The sequence below is a fragment of the Zootoca vivipara genome, chromosome 11 (genome assembly GCF_965207765.1).
Source record: "Zootoca vivipara chromosome 11, rZooViv2.hap1.1, whole genome shotgun sequence".
In the NCBI taxonomy this organism is placed as follows: Eukaryota; Metazoa; Chordata; class Lepidosauria; order Squamata; family Lacertidae; genus Zootoca; species Zootoca vivipara.
The window spans coordinates 50,723,437-50,741,826 of NC_142594.1; the positions used below are offsets into that span (position 1 = coordinate 50,723,437).

At 46.5% G+C, this 18,390-nt stretch overlaps 1 protein-coding gene across 2 annotated transcripts in view; it reads right to left on the reverse strand.

The window, feature by feature from the left end:
- Positions 1–7,673, reverse strand: part of OXSR1 (oxidative stress responsive kinase 1) — a 90,145-nt gene extending 82,472 nt beyond the window's left edge. For both annotated transcript variants that reach the window (XM_060280927.2, XM_035128996.3), the window contains exon 1: positions 7,412–7,673. Coding sequence is in view for 1 of the 2 variants with exons in the window: in XM_035128996.3 (XP_034984887.3) it covers positions 7,412–7,484 (73 nt within the window). In the remaining variant the exon portion in view is untranslated. The remainder of the gene's footprint in view (positions 1–7,411) is intronic.
- Between the last annotated feature and the right edge of the window lie 10,717 nt (positions 7,674–18,390).

Sequence of the window (18,390 nt, forward strand, 5' to 3'; positions counted from 1 at the left end):
ATCCATTCATTGTTGCTAACAAATTTACAAAATGAATTTTTTTTCCATGAAAAAGACCTGGGAATTTTTCCTGCCCTATCTCACCTATCTCATGCATGACCTCTCCCCTTTCCTCCTATGAATTACACAAGTTCTTTGCAGAGCTTTTAGTCACAGCTTGCAATGGTTGAGTATTTCAGTGCTTTCAGGAATTTGAGGGTCAAGAGGGGAGGGGGAGAAGGAAAGAAGGACAAAAATAAGAACAAGCCCATTCTTCTCGTCCAGTTGTCAACATGTGTTTTAACACGCAGTCCAAAATCCTGAACCAATCTTTGAATACCAGCAGCCAGTTGCAAGGGAGATAGTCTACAGGAGAAATAAATTAATATGATTCTCCCCCTACTAATTATTTCATTAACCTTCATTACATAAAAAACGGCAAAGACACATCAAAATAATCAGTCCCGATTCAGACTCCTTATCCCCACTATGTAACCAACATGGCAAATGTTTAAATGGAGAAATGTTTCTACATCTCTGCGATTCCAACCTATGCACTTCGCTGGATTCTGTATGGGGACAGAGCATGTTCGTGGGGGCAGGGGGGGGGAATATGCCTGAAAATTTACCTAGCTACTTATTTGTCTGACCCATTTACAAGGACCTAAGAGCAGGCTTCATCACCTTGCCTACAAAGGTCCGTATAGTTAAAGCTATGGTTTTCCCAGTAGTCATGTATGGAAGTGAGAGCTGGACCATAAAGAAGGCTGATCGCCGAAGAATTGATGCTTTTGAATTATGGTGCTGGAGGAGACTCTTGAGAGTCCCATGGACTGCAAGAAGATCAAACCTATCCATTCTTAAGGAAATCAGCCCTGAGTGCTCACTGGAAGGACAGATCATGAAGCTGAGGCTCCAATACTTTGGCCACCTCATGAGAAGAGAAGACTCCCTGGAAAAGACCCTGATGTTGGGAAATATGGAGGGCACAAGGAGAAGGGGACGGCAGAGGACGAGATGGTTGGACAGTGTTCTCGAAGCTACCAACATGAGTCTGACCAAACTGCGGGAGGCAGTGGAAGACAGGGGTGCCTGGCGTGCTCTGGTCCATGGGGTCACGAAGAGTCGGACATGACTAAACAACAACAAGAGCAGGCTTGTCCAAATATTTAAATCTATCAGCTAAAAGACCAACGGGGCACTTGATTAACTTTTTTTAGGGGACACACTTCTGAAAAGGCAGTCTGCTTTGCCTTTAGAGCAGCATTTTTAAGGAGGGACATTTGTGGGGATGACAAGTCAAATTCTTCAGTGGAGCAATTTTCTATTTGACAGAATGCCCAGTTTTAATCACAATTTTAACTGGGTAATAGTACATTTTGCTTTGTTTTGTGCATCTTGTTTTGTAATGGCTTCAGCTACACGAATAAAATCAAAGAAAACTAAAGGAAATAGGACCCAACTTACGACCAAACTACATATTACATGGGACATGCAAGCTACCACCAGCCGAGGCCTCTTCAGTAGTACTTAGCTGAAGGAGCCAAGCCATTCAATCTCACTCAGGGTCTCCCGGTCTCCCTGCCTCCCGGTCCACTTCATCCGATCCTCCTTGCAGGCAGGGGAGAAGCAGAACATGGCATCACATTGTACGCCTTCCCTAACCAATGATGGCATCATAAAGCTCAGCATCTTTGCATCAGACATTGGCTCCAGGGGACTTGCTCCCTTTTCATACTGTGAAGATATCTGTGCAAGCTTGCAACATTCATGTCAGAGACCGTAACTATGCTTAAACAGAAGCAGACCTCTTTAGCAGGTTTGTGCTCCTACTCCCCTATTACAATATGGACAGGATTTGATCAAAAGCAATTTCCAGAAGAGCAGCATCTTGCCCATGTTTAAGAACGGAATCTCTGGCTCACAAGTTTTCTCAACCTACCGTAACTCACAGACATAGTGCAACTGTCCAACATGGATCTGGGAATGAAAGCTGCTGGAAAAGGAACATTTAAGTGCTCTTTTCCCTTCTTCTAAAATTTGAACCGATGGGTTCTTTTTCCTCTTCCTCTTCCTCCCCCCACCCCCACCTCACCCCACCTCTTAAATGAGTCATGTTACTTGAGATTGCTGGAGAAGCCAGACAAAGGGCACCAGCCCTATTCACCTGCTGCTGCCTCCACTAAAAATAAACAGCATGGATTGGACAGCAGGCACACACATGCAAACTCCAGACCATCACCTGAGGAACAGGACAGACAGATAGCAGAGCAACGGTCTCAGTGGTGGAGTTTGACCTTTAAGTGACTCGTCTGCTTATGAGAGCCTGCCAGAGCTGACACCCCAACGCTCAGCAACAATGCACATGGGAGCTTTTTCTGAATGATGAAAACGGGACAGTTAACTTGTGTGGGGTTAAATAAAAAAATTCATTCAGTAGCACCTTAAAGACCAACTAAGTTTTTATTTTGGTATGAGCTTTCGTGTGCATGCACACTTCTTCAGATACACTTGAAACAGAAGTGTCAGACCCTTATATATATATACAGAGGGTGGTGGGGTTGGGTGGGAATGGGTGATGGGCTGATGGGAGTGGTAAACCTGTAGATGGCTGTTAATGACTGCTGATGACTGCAATTAGTCCTGGGGGGGGGGGGAAGCAAGGGCTGAGGCGCTAAAGAAAGCTTGATCATGCATAATGAGATAAGAATCTGATGTCTTTATTCATCCCAGGTGGCTCCATGGTTTTAAGCTTGGTAATGAGTTCCAATTCAGAAACTTCTCTTTCCAGTCTGTTCCTGAAATTTCTCTGTAATAAAACAGCTGCTTTGAGATCTTGTATAGAATGTCCTGGGAGATTGAAGTGTTCTCCTACTGGTTTCTCTGTCTTATGGTTCCTGATGTCAGATTTATGTCCATTTATCCTTTGGCGTAGGGTTTGGCCTGTTTGATGCATGACAGCAGCTACCATAGCCAAACAAACCAATTGGTGGGCTTGGCATGCCCAATCTGTCCTCAAGCTACCTCCAAGAAATGTAAAGGCCTCCAACACTACCATGGATGAAGACTCTCTCAATGAGGGTGGTTCCATGCCTGGCCTTTCCTGGAAAGCCATTCTAGGACAAGAATAGTCAACAGAATACTCCTCAGATGTTGAAAGACTCCAGCTCCCACCAACCTCAGCCAACAATGGCCAGGAATCATAAGAGTTGCAATCCAACAATATCTGGAGAGCACTGTTGGCTACCCATGCTCACGAGCCTAATGTGCTTACTACACACTGCTCTCGTGGGCCTTCCATTGTCTTCACTTCCCATCTATCCTGCCTTCACATTATACTGGATTTTTGCATGCACCCTCTTGCAGCACCATTCATCGCCATCACCTTGTCTATTTCCTCTTGGCCCTATAATCAGCTACCATCCCCATACTTCACCCTGCTGCATCTTTCCCAGAGATCTCCCAGTATCACCAAAGTGCCTGCTGATTCTCTTGGACCTCTCAATGGCTTTTGATACCATCAATCACAGTATCTGTCTGGTTACTTGTTGCCTGGCTTGGGGTCTAGAGGCCCTACATGGCAATGATGCTGCTCTCACTTGGATGGTTGATTCAATGAATTATTACTCGGGGGGGCTATTGCCCTGACCTATCTCAATTATGCCATGGAGTTCAACAGGGCTCCGTTTTATCCCCCGGGCTATCTAACACCTACATGAAACCACTGGGAGAGGTCATTGAGGGGTGGGGGCTGGTGTGTCACCAATATGCGGGTGACACCCAGCTCTATATCTCCTTTTCATCTAACCCAGGTAACTCAGTGGGTGTTCTGAACCACAGCTTTGGCATGGAAATGGAATGAATGGGAGCCAATGAATGGAGCCTGTTAGTGCAGCCTTTGCCAAGTTGATCTCAAGAAGCGGAACTAGTGGGTGGTTCATCTGCTCATTTAATGGTTAGCATTCTGCTCCGTCCATCCAAAGGAGGAGGTTTGACAACTGGGGGTGTGCTCTTAGATTCAGCACAGGCACTTTTATCAGTTTTGGCAGACAGGCTAACTACAACTTTAGTTGGGCAGAGATAGCCTTACAATGGTTAATGAGGTTCTGGTAACCTCCAAGTGGGGTTATTACAGCAACACAACGATATGCATGGAGATGCCTTTGAAAATGGTCTGGAAACTTCAACAGGCCTAGAGTGTGGGGCACCAGGGTTATCGTAATGGGGGCTGGCAGGTATGATCACATCACACCAGGCTCCGTGACCTGCACTGGCTTCCGGTCAGGGATATGGGACGGAAAAATCTCACGGGGAAAATTCCATCTTATATGTTCGTTTGTAACAAAGAAGAGATGCCAACTGCAAATTAAAAAATTAGGCAAGCAGGGCAGTTTCAGAAAAGTTCAGCTTTTGGAAACAACGCAAGTGGAACAAATACGTTGCATCAGATCACTCTTGTGGGCATTGTAGCATTTTCCAATGCAAACTGAAAATGTTGATTAAAAATTCATAGAATTTTACAATTCACAGCTTTCTGGAAAACCCACACCCCTGCTTTCCAAGCCCAATTCAAAGCACCCTTAAAGCCCTCAACAGCTTGTGACCAGCTTGGATCACTTCCAGTCAGGTATCCCTCTCTGGCCCTTAAGAATTGATCTTCAGCAGAGGGGCTTCTCCAGGTTCCCATCCTAATGAGTCAAGGTGAGAGGTCACCAGGAGGGACTTTTACAGTGTTGGCACCCCAGTTGCATATTACCGTATTTTTCCTAGAGAGGCTCATCTGATATGTCTGTTATGGTCTTTCCAGTGCCAACTAAACATTTGGTTTTTTTAAAAAATAAAATCCCATAACTTTTAATTATATAGTTTTGAGGAGGGGACATTTCAGATCATTGGCACTAATCCATGCTGGGCTTCAGGATACATATATACATATATAGATATAGATAGATAGATAGATAGATAGATAGATAGATAGATAGATAGATTGCTTTGTGTCCAGTCACTTTTTTAGACTGATATTATGCTGATTTTGATAAAACCAGAGGACATGGTTGATGAGAAGTACAGAGGTGTCACAAATACATAGCAAACTTCATTGGACTTGGGACTAAGGCTTCCTTTAGCTTTGGGCACCAACTCTCCATTCCAAGGTCACAAACACTGATGTCCTCCCAATGAACTCACACCCCAAGGGGGGGGGAAGAGGAGTCACCACACAAGAGTAGGTGTCAGGATGAAGGGTGACAAACACTGTTTCAGCAATATATTATGAATTTGCAAGGCTGCAGCAACACTAAATGCTTACTTTGCAAGCCCACAATGAATTTAACAATGCAACAGACCCCCAAATCTCCAGCAGCTAGCACCTCCTCAAGAGTTTTGACCTCTCCCTGAGCTTTACAGATGCACCTCCGAGCGCTGAAATGCGAGAGCGAGAGCGTCTGTTACAGCAAACTAAAGATGCAAAGAGGAAATATAAAAAAATGAAAAATCTATTGTGCACACTGTATTTCCACATCTCTAGCAAGAGAAAGTTTGGCAGAGAGCAAGGATCCAGTTACAAAAACCTTAAATGATAGCACAGCCACACACCCAGAGCTTTCAAACCACAGGTATTCAAACCACCTCATCCCTCAAGCATCATTAACAGGGAGAGTAGCTGCAGGCCTGCAGAGACCTACAACCCAGAACAAAGTCACAACACACCATTCCCCTTGGAGAAGACAGAGATCCCGCGAAAGCTCACGGCACTAACGGCAACAGATACCATCTGTAGAGCTTTGTACAGGAACACACACATGTAGGAGTAAGAGTACTGAACTGGTAGCATGAAACTATAGCTGTGTGCCTGCAAAATAAGATCCAGGTCCTTTAATTGTGTACAAAATGGGGTGCATACGATTGTATTATGCATGAGAACACTCAACTCAAGTGCTCCTTCACCTCCAAATCAGGCACAGGTTTATTTATTACGTTCATATCCCAGCTTTCCACCAAGGAACTCAAGGAGGCATATATGGATCTGCTCTCCCCCTTTTATAATCACAACAACCCTGTGAGGTACCGTAGGTTAGGCTAAGAGATGGTGACTGGCCCAGCGTTAGCCACTGAACTTCAAGGCTGAGTAGAGATTTTAGCACTGATCTCTCAGGTCCACGGTAATCACTTCAGCACACTCCAAATTCCACAAAATCTCATACATCTATCACAGCCAAGCAGCTCAGGGCACACATGTTCACACATGCACAAACACCTTAGCCCCGACTTCGCATGAGAAAGCATGGCTCTCCCACCTAGCTAAGAAGCAGCAAGCTCTACAATACTTCGAAAAGCAAGAATGCCACTACAAAAGCTTTCCCCAAATGCAACTGACATACACCAACCATGAGCTCCCGGGAGACACACACGGTCCTCCAGATGAATGAAAAAAAGGCATCCAGAAAACTATTCTTTCCGGAACTGGGTCACACGTGCGGCAGGCACAACACATGCAAGGCCCCCACCTTCAAAGCACCTCCACCCAGCACCACGCACCCACACAGCTACAAGAAAGAGGCTTTCCTGTCACCACTACCGTAGGAGCTGCCGGACACACACCCCCACATATATACACAACCTGCACACACCCGTAAGCACACAATGCCCACTCTGTCCTTTTTGTTGCATGACACATGCAATTCTCTACATTAATTTTGTTCTTTCTGGGCTGCAATCCAGAGCATTATTCACAACCCCTTTGACCTCGGCAAGACTTGCAACCAGAAAAGGTCATTTAAGATAGGGGTCAAGGTATGGCATACAATATATACATCAACATATATATATACACACACACACACACACACACACACACACACGTCACAGATATAATTTCCACTCTGCAAGTACTACATATAAGGTGCCCACAATGCTTGGCTCAGAAGTGCTTGCAGTGCTCCCAGGGGCAGAGGACTCCGTTTCACAAGGGAGGCCACCCTGCCAACACAAAAAAGTCACTGTCACCCATCTGGGCCCTTTGGCCCAAGATTTCAGAGCGGAGCAGAAATAAGTGTCAGATGCACCGACACAGACCTGTAGAGGCCAGCCCTTTCCAGACCTACGCACTCCCAAGTGCACACGCGAAAATGCCAGGGAGAGGCACACCCCCTTGTGCTCCTCTCCTCCAGCTGAAAGGCAGGATTATATGCTGCACACGGGAGACCCAACACAGAGAGAGAGAGAGGGAGAGGGAGGAGAGCAACTCCTAGGCACGCACGCACGCACACACACGGTGCAAAAGTGCAGCCCCCCTACAAAAAGAAAAAGAAAGAGCCATCCTGCTCTTCCTTGCATTTTGGCCACGCCAGGCCTAGCTGGAGAGAGCAGGGGAGGGAGCAGCACCCCCAGCCTCCTCGTCCTTCCCACCCCCCAAGTGCCCGGCCCCACTCACCAATCACCTCCTGCAGCTCGTAATCATCCTTGTTGATGGACCAGGGCAGGGAGCTGGAGTCTTCAGCAGCCATGGCACCAAGAGCTGCTTCCCCCAGCACAGCAGCAGGCAAAAAAAGGGGGAGGCTGGGCTGGCAGGCCTGGCCCCCAAAGGCAGGGAAGTGGGGAGAGAAGGGGGGAGGGAGAAGAAGGAGACTGGAGCCTGCCTTGAGTTTTCCCACGCACAGCAGCCTGCCTCCTGCTCCCGCTTCCCTCCTCCTAACAGGGGCCAAACTTAGCCTGCTCTTCCCACCTGCCCATGCCCAGAAGCGCGCGGTGACGTCACCCCGCACGGCGCGCGTCTCCCCCACGAGGTGGAGAGGACGCCGACGCCATCTTGAGCGTGGCGTCCGCTTGAGTTGTCGGGCTGACAGAAGCTTACAGTATAGTATGAAACAAGGGCATGATTTCGGGTTGTGTGTGGGGTCTTTTCTAATATATGTATATACTCCACGAGCGTGCCCACCTACTCCCGTTCTCTCGCCCGGCGTTCTCGGTTGTACCACGAGTGCGGAAAGGAAGCTGAGGCGATGGGCGCCGCACCCAAGATGGCGGAAGGCGCATTCTTCGTCTTCGCTCGTCTCGAACGAGCCGTGAAGGAACCCCGCCCCTGTGGGGCTGGGCGGCGCTGATTGGTGAGTGGGCGAGGTGGGGATGGATACCTTGCCGAGCATTGGCTTGCTAGGGTGTCCGTCACGCTTCGTTCCCGCCTTTGTCCCTTGGCAGTACTTGGTTGCTGGGGAGGAGGACTGAGATGATGAGCAGGGGAGGGTTTGGCTTCATGTTGCCTTTTGCAGCGAAGGAGGAAGAGTTGAGCTGGGTTGGGTAGGAATGCAAAGCATCTGCCAAACTAGGAACTGTAGCTCGGAAGTTCGCAAATTTTTGCTCAGTATTTCAAATGCTGCCACTTGGGCAAAGGTGTCTCTGAGCATGCACAGAGTGGCTTTCTCCTTTATATATATAGATAAAAACCTCTGTAAAAGGGAAGCCTGTTGAATGTGCATAGCTTCTCCCTGCGATTGGCAACCTTGTTGTATTGTAAAATCCTATTTTCTATCTCCTTTTCTCCATGCAAACTTCATTGTGTGCAAAAAATAATTTGCAAAGCTTTGAACAACTTCTGCCAAGACTTCCATTAAAAGTCTGGCGTTTGGCACAAGCCTAGTTTTCAGGTGTCTTTTCATGCCAAGAGGCCTGTTCAGATGAGCCGGCCATTTAAAAAATGATGATTATTGTATCGTTTTTCTGACACATTATTATTTTCACTCACAATATTTTGTTGTACAATACTTTGGTATTTTATATTAGCTTTTTATAAATATTTGTATAAATTAAAATAGAAATAAACAAGGCCCTAGTAGGGCTTGTGCCATTTCTCAAAAAGACCAGTCTTAAAGCAGTATCATTGCACTTTGCACAGTATTTGGTTTCCCCCCAAAAAAAAACTGCTGGGAAGTGTAGTTTGTTAAGGGTGTCGAGAATTTTTAGGAGAGCTTTGTTCCCCTCAAAGAACTACATTTCCCAGGATTCTTTGGGGGAAGCCAGGACTGTACAAGGTGATATGATAAAGCTGGCCATATTGTGATGTTTAGTGTGCTGGTATTCCTATTTATTTACTTACTACAGTATAGTTATTTAGATAAATGTATAGTCTGCTAAACGGCGTTTCCGTGTGCTGCTCTGGTTTGCCAGAAACGGCTTTGTCATGCTGGCCACATGACCTGGAAGCTGTACGCCGGCTCCCTCGGCCAATAATGCGAGATGAGCGCCGCAACCCCAGAGTCGGTCATGACTGGACCTAATGGTCAGGGGTCCCTTTACCTTTACCTTATAGTCTGCTTAGTCAGAAATCCCTCTAAGTGTTGTACATAATAACATTACAGTATTCATGTCACAGCTCAGGACCCAAATATCTGCAAGACAACCTTTTCCCACATCAGCCTGCCCTTGCTTTAAATTCAGCATAAGAGGCTTTCCTGGTGATCCCTAAGTAGGATGAGGTACATGATTCCCTTTGAGGAAAGTGCAGAGGTTTCCAAAACAAGATCAGGCCTTCTCGGTGGTGGCTTCCCGATTGTGGCATGCTCTCTCCAGTGAGATGTGCCTGGCACCATCACCGTTAACCTCTAGGTGCTGGGTGAATATGTTTTTAATTATCCATTAATCTATTTATCATTTTTATGTTATTGCAGGATGAGCTCTTATAGTTAATTATGTATTTTGAAATTTTGGTGTTTTTTATTATTATGTCACTTTGATTTTTGTTGTAGTTAGCAACCAACAAATATATGTAACCAATAATGGTGATGATGTGAGTGCCCAGAGAAGGGCCTTTTCAGTGGTGGCTCCTTGCATATGGAAATCTCTCCCTACTGAGGTGTGTCTGGCTTCATCTCTTTATCGCCTCATGTGGTTGGTCAAGAGATGCTTATGGGGGAGGAGCAACTGCTGTTACTAGTAACTATCATTTAGTGAATAGTTGTGCATTTCTTCATGGGCTGTGCTGTTCTTACGGATTTTATGTACTCTTACCTGCTTGTTTTTCTTGTAAAGCACCCTGTGGCCAGTACAAATGGTGGCATATAAATCATCTAAATAAATAAATCACTCTGTACCTGGGCAGACAGGAAGTAGATCTGGATCTACTGGTATCTTTGGGTAGGTAGGCAAGGAGTTTTGACTCACAATAGTTTAACAATAGCAAAATAAAACAAAATATCTGACTTGGCCTACCTTGTGGTAATGTCTCACTTATTCCTCACTTTTTCCTCACCTGTAAAATATTTGTATTGCCTTTGCCCACATATTTTGGGCAGATTGCTGGCCAACTTTAGGGTTTTATGTTAGGATCCTTGAACTGTAGTAATGCCAGTGTCTGTCTGTCTGTCTGTTTGTATTTATACTGTATACAAATATATTGATATATTGAAAAACCATTTTCATAAAACAACCTAAAACTATTACAAAAATCCCCCAGCAGTTTAAAAAGATCACTAAGGCATTGCCTGCCTCATAAACTAAAAGCCTTCCGGATTGAAAAGGTATTTAACAATAATGTGAGGAACAGTGAGGAAAGCGGCACATTTCATGGGGCAAGGTATACCTGCTCAGGTAGCATATTCTATTGTATTTTTAAAAAATACACGTATGCTGGCTACTACCCTAGTCTTGATATAAGAGGAGCCCCTTTGAATTAGCATCCTTTTCTCACAGTGGACAACCGGATTCCTACGGGTGTAGAAGAGTGTAAACGACGGCAGTTGTAAGATCCCCACACCAAAAAAACAGATAAAAATAATAAACAAAACGGATAGCCCAGTCCATCCATTGAGCCATCATTTTTGCATCTCGCTCTGCCTCCCCACCCTAAGTGACCATTTTGTGTCTGGTTCCACTTGGGGAGGGGGGCCTTCATAAAATTCAGAGTAGACCTGGCTAGACTAAAATGGGCTTGCTCCTGCTAGGCCAGCTATCAAGGCAACCTGTTGTTGTTTAGTCGTTTAGTCGTGTCCGACTCTTCGTGACCCCATGGACCATAGCACGCCAGGCACTCCTGTCTTGCACTGCCTCCCGCAGTTTGGTCAAACTCATGTTCGTAGCTTTGAGAACACTTTCCAACCATCTCGTCCTCTGTCATTCCCTTCTCCTAGTGCCCTCAATCTTTCCCAACATCAGGGTCTTTTCCAGGGAGTCTTCTCTTCTCATGAGGTGGCCAAAGTATTGGAGCCTCAGCTTCACAATCTGTCCTTCCAGTGAGCACTCAGGGCTGATTTCCTTCAGAATAGGTTCGATCTTCTTGGAGTCCATGGGACTCTCAAGAGTCTCCGCCAGCACCATAAATCAAAAGCATCAATTCTTCGGCAATCATCCTTCTTTATGGTCCAGCTCTCACTTCCATACATCACTACTGGGAAAACCATAGCTTTAACTATACGGACCTTTGTCGGCAAGATGATGTCTCTGCTTTTTAAGATGTTGTCTAGGTTTGTCATTGCTTTTCTCCCAAGAAGCAGGCGTCTTTTAATTCTGTGACTGCAGTCACCATCTGCAGTGATCATGGAGCCCAAGAAAGTAAAATCTCTCACTGCCTCCATTTCTTCTCCTTCTATTTGCCAGGAGGTGATGGGACCAGTCGCCATGATCTTGGTTTTTTGATGCTGAGCTTCAGACCATATCAAGGCAACCTGCTCTGCCTTAAATACCCCTGTTGTTGCAAATGTTCTTGCCCTCCATATCCCTGTTCTTGCAAATGTTACCACCTGGCAACCTTCCAAACCCTCAGTTCACACCTCGGGGCAGGCAGGAAGGACATTTCTCTTGCATTGCCAATGGCTCTCAGTGGCCCTTAATTGTTTCTTAATGGCCCTAGCTTGGCCAGGTCAGGTTGTGTGGTGTTGTTGATGTTTGCATTGGCTAGCTCAGGAATTCCTCTGTAGCTTGTATTTCTCCCTTCACATCCCAAATAATCAAAATCCTACCATTTATTAATTTCTAGGACAAACACAATAGAAGTATGAACATTCCCTAAAAAAGAGCCTAGTAATCATCGCTGGGCTGCAAGAATCCCAGGCAACCAAACCTGATCTGTCCTGCTTGCATTTGTTTCAAGGCTTGTGGTTGTTTATGTCACACCAGCATAGCTGGAAAGACCAGCTAGTCTGGCAGAGAAGACCAGTTACCACTGGCTTTGATTTATCACTGGCTGGAAAGCAAATACTGTTTCCTTGGTTCTTTCTCCCTGTTTCCCTCAGTCTCAAATGTGTTTTCTCTCTCATCTCTCTCTATATACCCGTGTTTATCATATTATAAGACATGTCTTATATTTATTTTTTCCTCAAAAAAACACACTATGGCTTATTTTCAAGGGATGTCTTATTTTTTTCCTCCTCCTCCTGCCACGGCTGGCATTGCTGCTGCACCTATCACTATGTCTTATTTTCGGGGTATGGCTTATATTCCTCGAATGCTTAAAAATCCTGCTATGGCTTATTTTATGGGTATGTCTTAAAATATGAGAAACAGGGTATACTGTAAATGTAAACTGGGTATGTTCCTTCGTCTCCAATGTTCAACAAAATCGCTTGACCGATAGCGTTGAAATTTGGACACAAAGTCAAATGTGACTACCCGAGTGACCCCATACCGTTTTCAAAGACAGGTGTATCACCTACGCCAGGTAAAAAAAAACCCAAACCCGTATTTCAGAACTCACAAATCATACAAAAGTGCATGCTGGGAGCACAGGAGAGATTGCAAAACGAGATTGCAAAACAGCGCCCTCTAGCGACAGCTACACTGGTACTGCACCTAAGAAAGCTCCCCTCTCCACAGTATCTCAGCTCGGCTTTGCAGACTAGGCCGCTTTCCAGACTAGGCTGAGTGTAGGTGGGGATTTGCCTGGGTGGGGGAGGGGGGAGGGGGCAGGATAGGTCATGGGTTGGGACAGGGTGGGCCCAATCACAGGGATGAGCCAGGGTTGGGGGAAGGAGGGGGCGGGATAGGTCATGGGTCGGGACAGGGTTGGCCCAATCACAAGGAATGAGCTGGGGGTGGGGGGAGGAGGGGGCGGCATAGGTAATGGGTTGGGACAGGGTGGGGGGAGTTACAGAGATGCGCCTGTGTAAACATAACACGTGTAAAATGGGGATTCTGAAGGTGAGGGGAGTCTGAAGGGGGACTCTGAGGCTCCATTTAACAGACTGAGCCACAGCAACGCGTGGCAGGGCCACCTAGTTATAGAAATAGTTGTATTCACCTTCAAGTAGTCAGAGAGGCTTTGGGGGCCTCCAGACTCAGCATTTTTCAGGAGGGAGTCGAGCGCGTATCTGAATTTTAGGTATGTGCAGTTAAAGCTCTCTCTCATCCTAGCACAGCAGATTCACATTTTAAAAACCAACTACTTTTTGAGGTTTGGAAAATAACAGGGAAACACATTGAAAAGTGTAGGGCAGGTAGAAAACAGCAAGACATGTACAACAGCCTACAAACAAATCCAGATGCATGCTCATTGTCACATAACCTTCCAGCGAACAAATCAGGACAAACGTTAAAAACAACAACCCACCGGACATAGCTGAATGGTCTGTTGGTGGAAACAAATCAGGAAAAATGCTGAATAAATAGGTTATCTGGGGGAGATCTGAACGGCAATCCACTGAGAGCATCTCTGGCATGCTGCAAGAATACGCCTGCAGGAATAGACTGACCCTCCCAGGCTGGAGAGGCCCTCCACCTAACTTGCCCCCACCACATTTCCTTGAGGATAAAAATGGGGCGATAACATGAGACCCTGAACTGTAGAGGACAGGTGCAATTCATCATAATAAAATAAATAGCAGACCTCGGGTTCAAGAACCTTCAATATGGAAAAGGAGAAGTGGAAAGAAACCACCATATGTTTCCGTAGTCGCACCCTGGTGTTCACGTTGCTTAATTGCTCGCATGGCTATTTGTGTGTGGCATGCTAGTTCCGCTTGCTTCCCAATCTGCTGGATTGTCCGCAGTTTTATCCTTTGGGCCAGTTGCCAAAACTAGAAGGTGAAACAGTTTGAGAGATGCCAATACAACAGAGCGGTTCTTGCAAGTTGTGTGCATGTGTGAGTACTACAGAGAGGCACGCGGGAGGTGTTTGCAGCATTTGTAGGGCGAAGTTGTACTTGAAAGCCCTGGGCACACTGTGCTTTGTGAACACACACCTGCCCCATACGGTGATTGGTTTTGCTTTGCATTTGGGGGTTTAGTTTGCACTTGGGGCTTTCAGTTGTTGTTTATTTATGTGCTGCGTTGATGTGCTTGTTTGCTTTTCACTCGTCAGCTGACTGGGCTATTTTGAATTGTTTGTATTTTGCTCGCAGGCTGATATGTTTAATGTTTGTTTTATAACGTATCATCCATCACCAAGGGCAGTGATGGGGGAGCGTGTTGGTGGCTTTCCCGGACACTACCCCTGTTGTGTATTAAAGTAATAGCACAGCCAAGTATGTATTGTAATATAGAGTTTGTTGTATTGTATTACAGAGTTTATTTGAATGTACAAGTTCCAGAGGGAACGTCTATCATTTGCTGGTTCAGAGTGCAGGATTTGGATCCGCTGCTGGATTGGTTTCCGCTGGAGGGAATCCTTGCCATTGGTTCCCGCCAAAATGTATATTTTCCCTGCTAGTTCTCTGTTACTATATAAGCCCCAGTTTTCCCCATTCCCTGTGTTCTGGCTCTTACTTGTTCTTTGAAGTAAAGAGATGTTGTACCAGATCCTCGCCTCCTGCTTCTTATATGCACTGAGTTGAAATCACTGAAGACCCATTACACAACAGCCCCCATCAGCATGGTTGGTGACCAGAGATGATGGGAATTGTAGTCCAGCGATGAAGGCCTGAAGGTTCCCTGCCGCGTCACATGAAGCAACTGCCCCAATAGAACAACTAAGTAAAATATGAAGCAGTGGCTGGCACCATTTTCCAGGGCGCATTATTCTGAGACACTGCCTGTGTGTGCGCATCAGTCTCCATGCTGGAGCGTGCAAATGAACAGGACCAGATCACTCTCCTCCCCTGTGCCCCATGCTCTTAGGATCACTGACCATGTGAAGAAGAAGAAGCTGCTGCTGCTCTAGATTGTATTTTCCCTCCTCGGATAACCCTTAAAGTTTCTGGAACACGCTCGGGGTTTGAACTTAGCAACCTTCAGTTTGTGGGCTTAAGGCGCTGGCTGTGGCAGCCTCTCTTTCCCCAATGAACAATGCCTGCCCTGTTGTTCCGCTCACACAAAAAGAGCAAGCGGGTTTTGGCAAGCAGGACACCTGACCTTGTCGCTGGGCCTCCTGGTTTCCATTGAAGGGGATATTTACAGGCTTGTTAAACAAGAGGGCTCAAACTCTATTCGCAGCCCAATGAATCTTGCAAGGAGCTGGTGGACTCTGGGCTTTTTTTGTTTTGCTTCTTCCCCACCCCACTCTGTGCTTAATGAAACAGTAAAACACACTCTATAAAGTCCCACCTCAGTGTTCAGAGCAGCGCCTTTGAGTTCTCCCTTGGCTCTCGAAGGGGCTTTGCTCAGCCATCAGCTCGCAGGGCAAGGTTTCCAAAACGGGAGCCTTCAGGCCGGCTGCTCCTTCTTCTCTCTCTGTTAGCCTGCCAGGCTATTTTTCCATTCATTTCTCGCAGGCCTTTCCTAACACCACCTAACACACCACAGCCCCCAAATGCATAATGCACACCGGCTGTTCTGCATGAAGACTGTACTTTATTTGTGTGTGCTTTTATCCTGAACATTGGCACTTTTTTATTTTCAAGGAAGAGAGTAGCAGCAACTCTGCCAATGTCCGTGCCCTAGTAAAGGTCCAGCGCCAGTTGTAACCCTGGCACTTATTGTACTTATCGGATAATAGAATTTTTAGAATAGGAAGGGATCCTAAGGATCATCTAGTCCAACCCCTTGCAAGGCAGGAAAATGCAGCTGTCCCATACAGGGATCGAACCTGCAACCTTGGTGTTGTCGGCACCATACTCTAACCAACTGTGCGATCTCCTGGTTGCCATTGTTTGGTGGTAGAGCATCTGTTTGCAGGCAGAATGTTCTGTTCAGTCCCCAGGATGCGAACAATACTGAGCTGAAGGGACCCAAGGGTCTGTGTGTGTGTGTGGCGGCTGTCATGGACTAGCTAGACACAGAGGAATGGTGGGAGGCACCAACTGGGGAACCCCCAAGGGAAGAAGGCTCAGAGCCCAGGGAGTCATGGTGGGACGAGAGGTCAGTGAGAGCAGACTGGGAGGAGGAGGTGCCAGAAGATGAAGAGGTAACAGGGCTTAGTGAGCGGGGAGACTCTGTGGCAGAGAGATGTTCAGAATCAGAAGCAGGAGAGGAGGGAGGCCAAGGGGCAGAGATGACTCAGGCTGCTGAAGAAGCAAGGGTGTCTCCCCCTCCTGCTGCAACGAAATCCCTTCCCTCCTCATCTCCCAGGACCAGGAGAGGTAGGAAGTGGTAGGAAGAAAGGCAGATGTAATATCAGATTGCTTGGGAAAGACTCACAAGAGGCGACTTAGGAAGGTGGGGACCTTCAGTCTCCACAACGTCTTCATGGGGTTACAATCTACCAAGAAGAGTTGCTGTGCTCATTAGACCTGGCACACCTGTGTAGAGATCCTGTTTCTTCTAATAAAGAGTTAGCTTTGCTTATTCTGTGGTTTATTGCTGGCTTGCTCCCGACAGAAACATCCAGTGCTGAAGAGAAAGGAGTTACTGTCCTGACTTCTTCATGGCTTCTGTCCACAGACCAGATATTTTTTAAGCCACAGGCTGACAACTCTGAAGCTAGGGGAGCTTGAAAACCTAAATCCAGGTGGCTAACCTGTGCCCCCCCCAACTCCCATTAGCCCCAGCCAGCATCACCAATGGTCAGCGATGACGGTGCTTGCAGTTAGTTCCAGCTGCGCCTGGAAGGTCATATAGTAGCCCCCCCCCACTCCCAGGATCTAAATAAAGGAGACAGTTTTCTGGATGATGGGACAATATCCCTGAGAGACTGGCAAAAGACCCCCCCCCCCCGAGCTTCTTCTTGACCTACGGGAATAGCGATCTCGCTTTCATCTCATCAATTCATATGGGTCTCTTAGTGCCTACTCAGCAAATTTGCACACTGCAAAAAGCTTTCCCCCCCTTCCCCTCCTTATGATGTGGCTCTTGCTTAAAGGCCAAGGACAATGTCATTGAGCTGAGTGACAGGTGCTAAAAATAGGCGCATTTCTGTGTATAGAAAAACCGAGAAAGGATCAGAACCAAACACATGGGGGGGGGGGAGAGAAAGAGAGAGAGAGAGAGAGACCCGGCATGCAGGAGAGAAGCAGGAAATAAGGCTAATAATGAAATTTGAGAGCATTGCCAAAAAAGCAAAACAAGGACAACCCACCTAGAAGATTTTCTACTGTAGTGTGTGTTGGGGTAGGGGGAGGAAACAAAAAAGAAAACACCCCACCCATTTAAAAATTACTTATTTTTTTAAAAAGTTGCGCCTGAAAGGTAGGCAGTGGGATGGAGACTGTAGAACGTGTATTTCATTAACTTCAGTACAGGAATTGTGACTGCGTGGCCCCGGTGCCTTAGTTTCCCCTCCAAAAGGCTTTATCATATGAAAGATGGCAGCTTCTCACTTTAGCCCCGTTTCTGTCCCAGATATTTTAGACTGCAACAGGAGAGGAGACCCTCTGGGCCTAAGGATGTTGCTGGGCTACAATTCCCATCATTCTTAACCAGTGGCCACAGTGGAAGGGGCTGATAGAAGTTGCAGTATAACAGTGCGGGTGGCGCTGTGGGTTAAACCACAGAGCCTAGGGCTTGCTGATCAGAAGGTTGGCGGTTCAAATCCCCGCAACGGGGTGAGCTCCTGTTGCTCGGTCCCTGTTCCTGCCAACCTAGCAGTTCGAAAGCATGTCAAAGTGCAAGTAGATAAATAGGTACCGCTCCAGCAGGAAGGTAAACGGCGTTTCCATGCGCTGCTCTGGTTTCGCCAAAAGCGGCTGCGTCATGCTGGCCACATGACCCAGAAACTGTCTACAGACAAAAGCCGGCTCCCTCGGCCTATAGAGCGAGATGAGCGCAAAACCCCAGAGTTGTCTGCGACTGGACTTAACGGTCAGTGGTACCTTTTCCTTCACCTAACAGCATTGGGAGAACTACAGGCTTCCCTGATTATAAAAGCTTTGGGAAATCGTTGTGTTGGCTTTTAAGTAATATCTAGCGCTGTTCTGGATCAGTAGTTGGTCTGATACTACTACTACTACTTCTTTGTTTGTTTGTTTTTAAAAAAACTTTGCCTGAAAATTCCTCACCCTTTAACTTCACATTTCTCCTAACATGCATGTATGCAAGTTTGCCTAATATATGAAATCGGCAACTTCCCCTGCTACAATGCATTTTTGTACTTTGTTACTAATACCTGCATTCTAT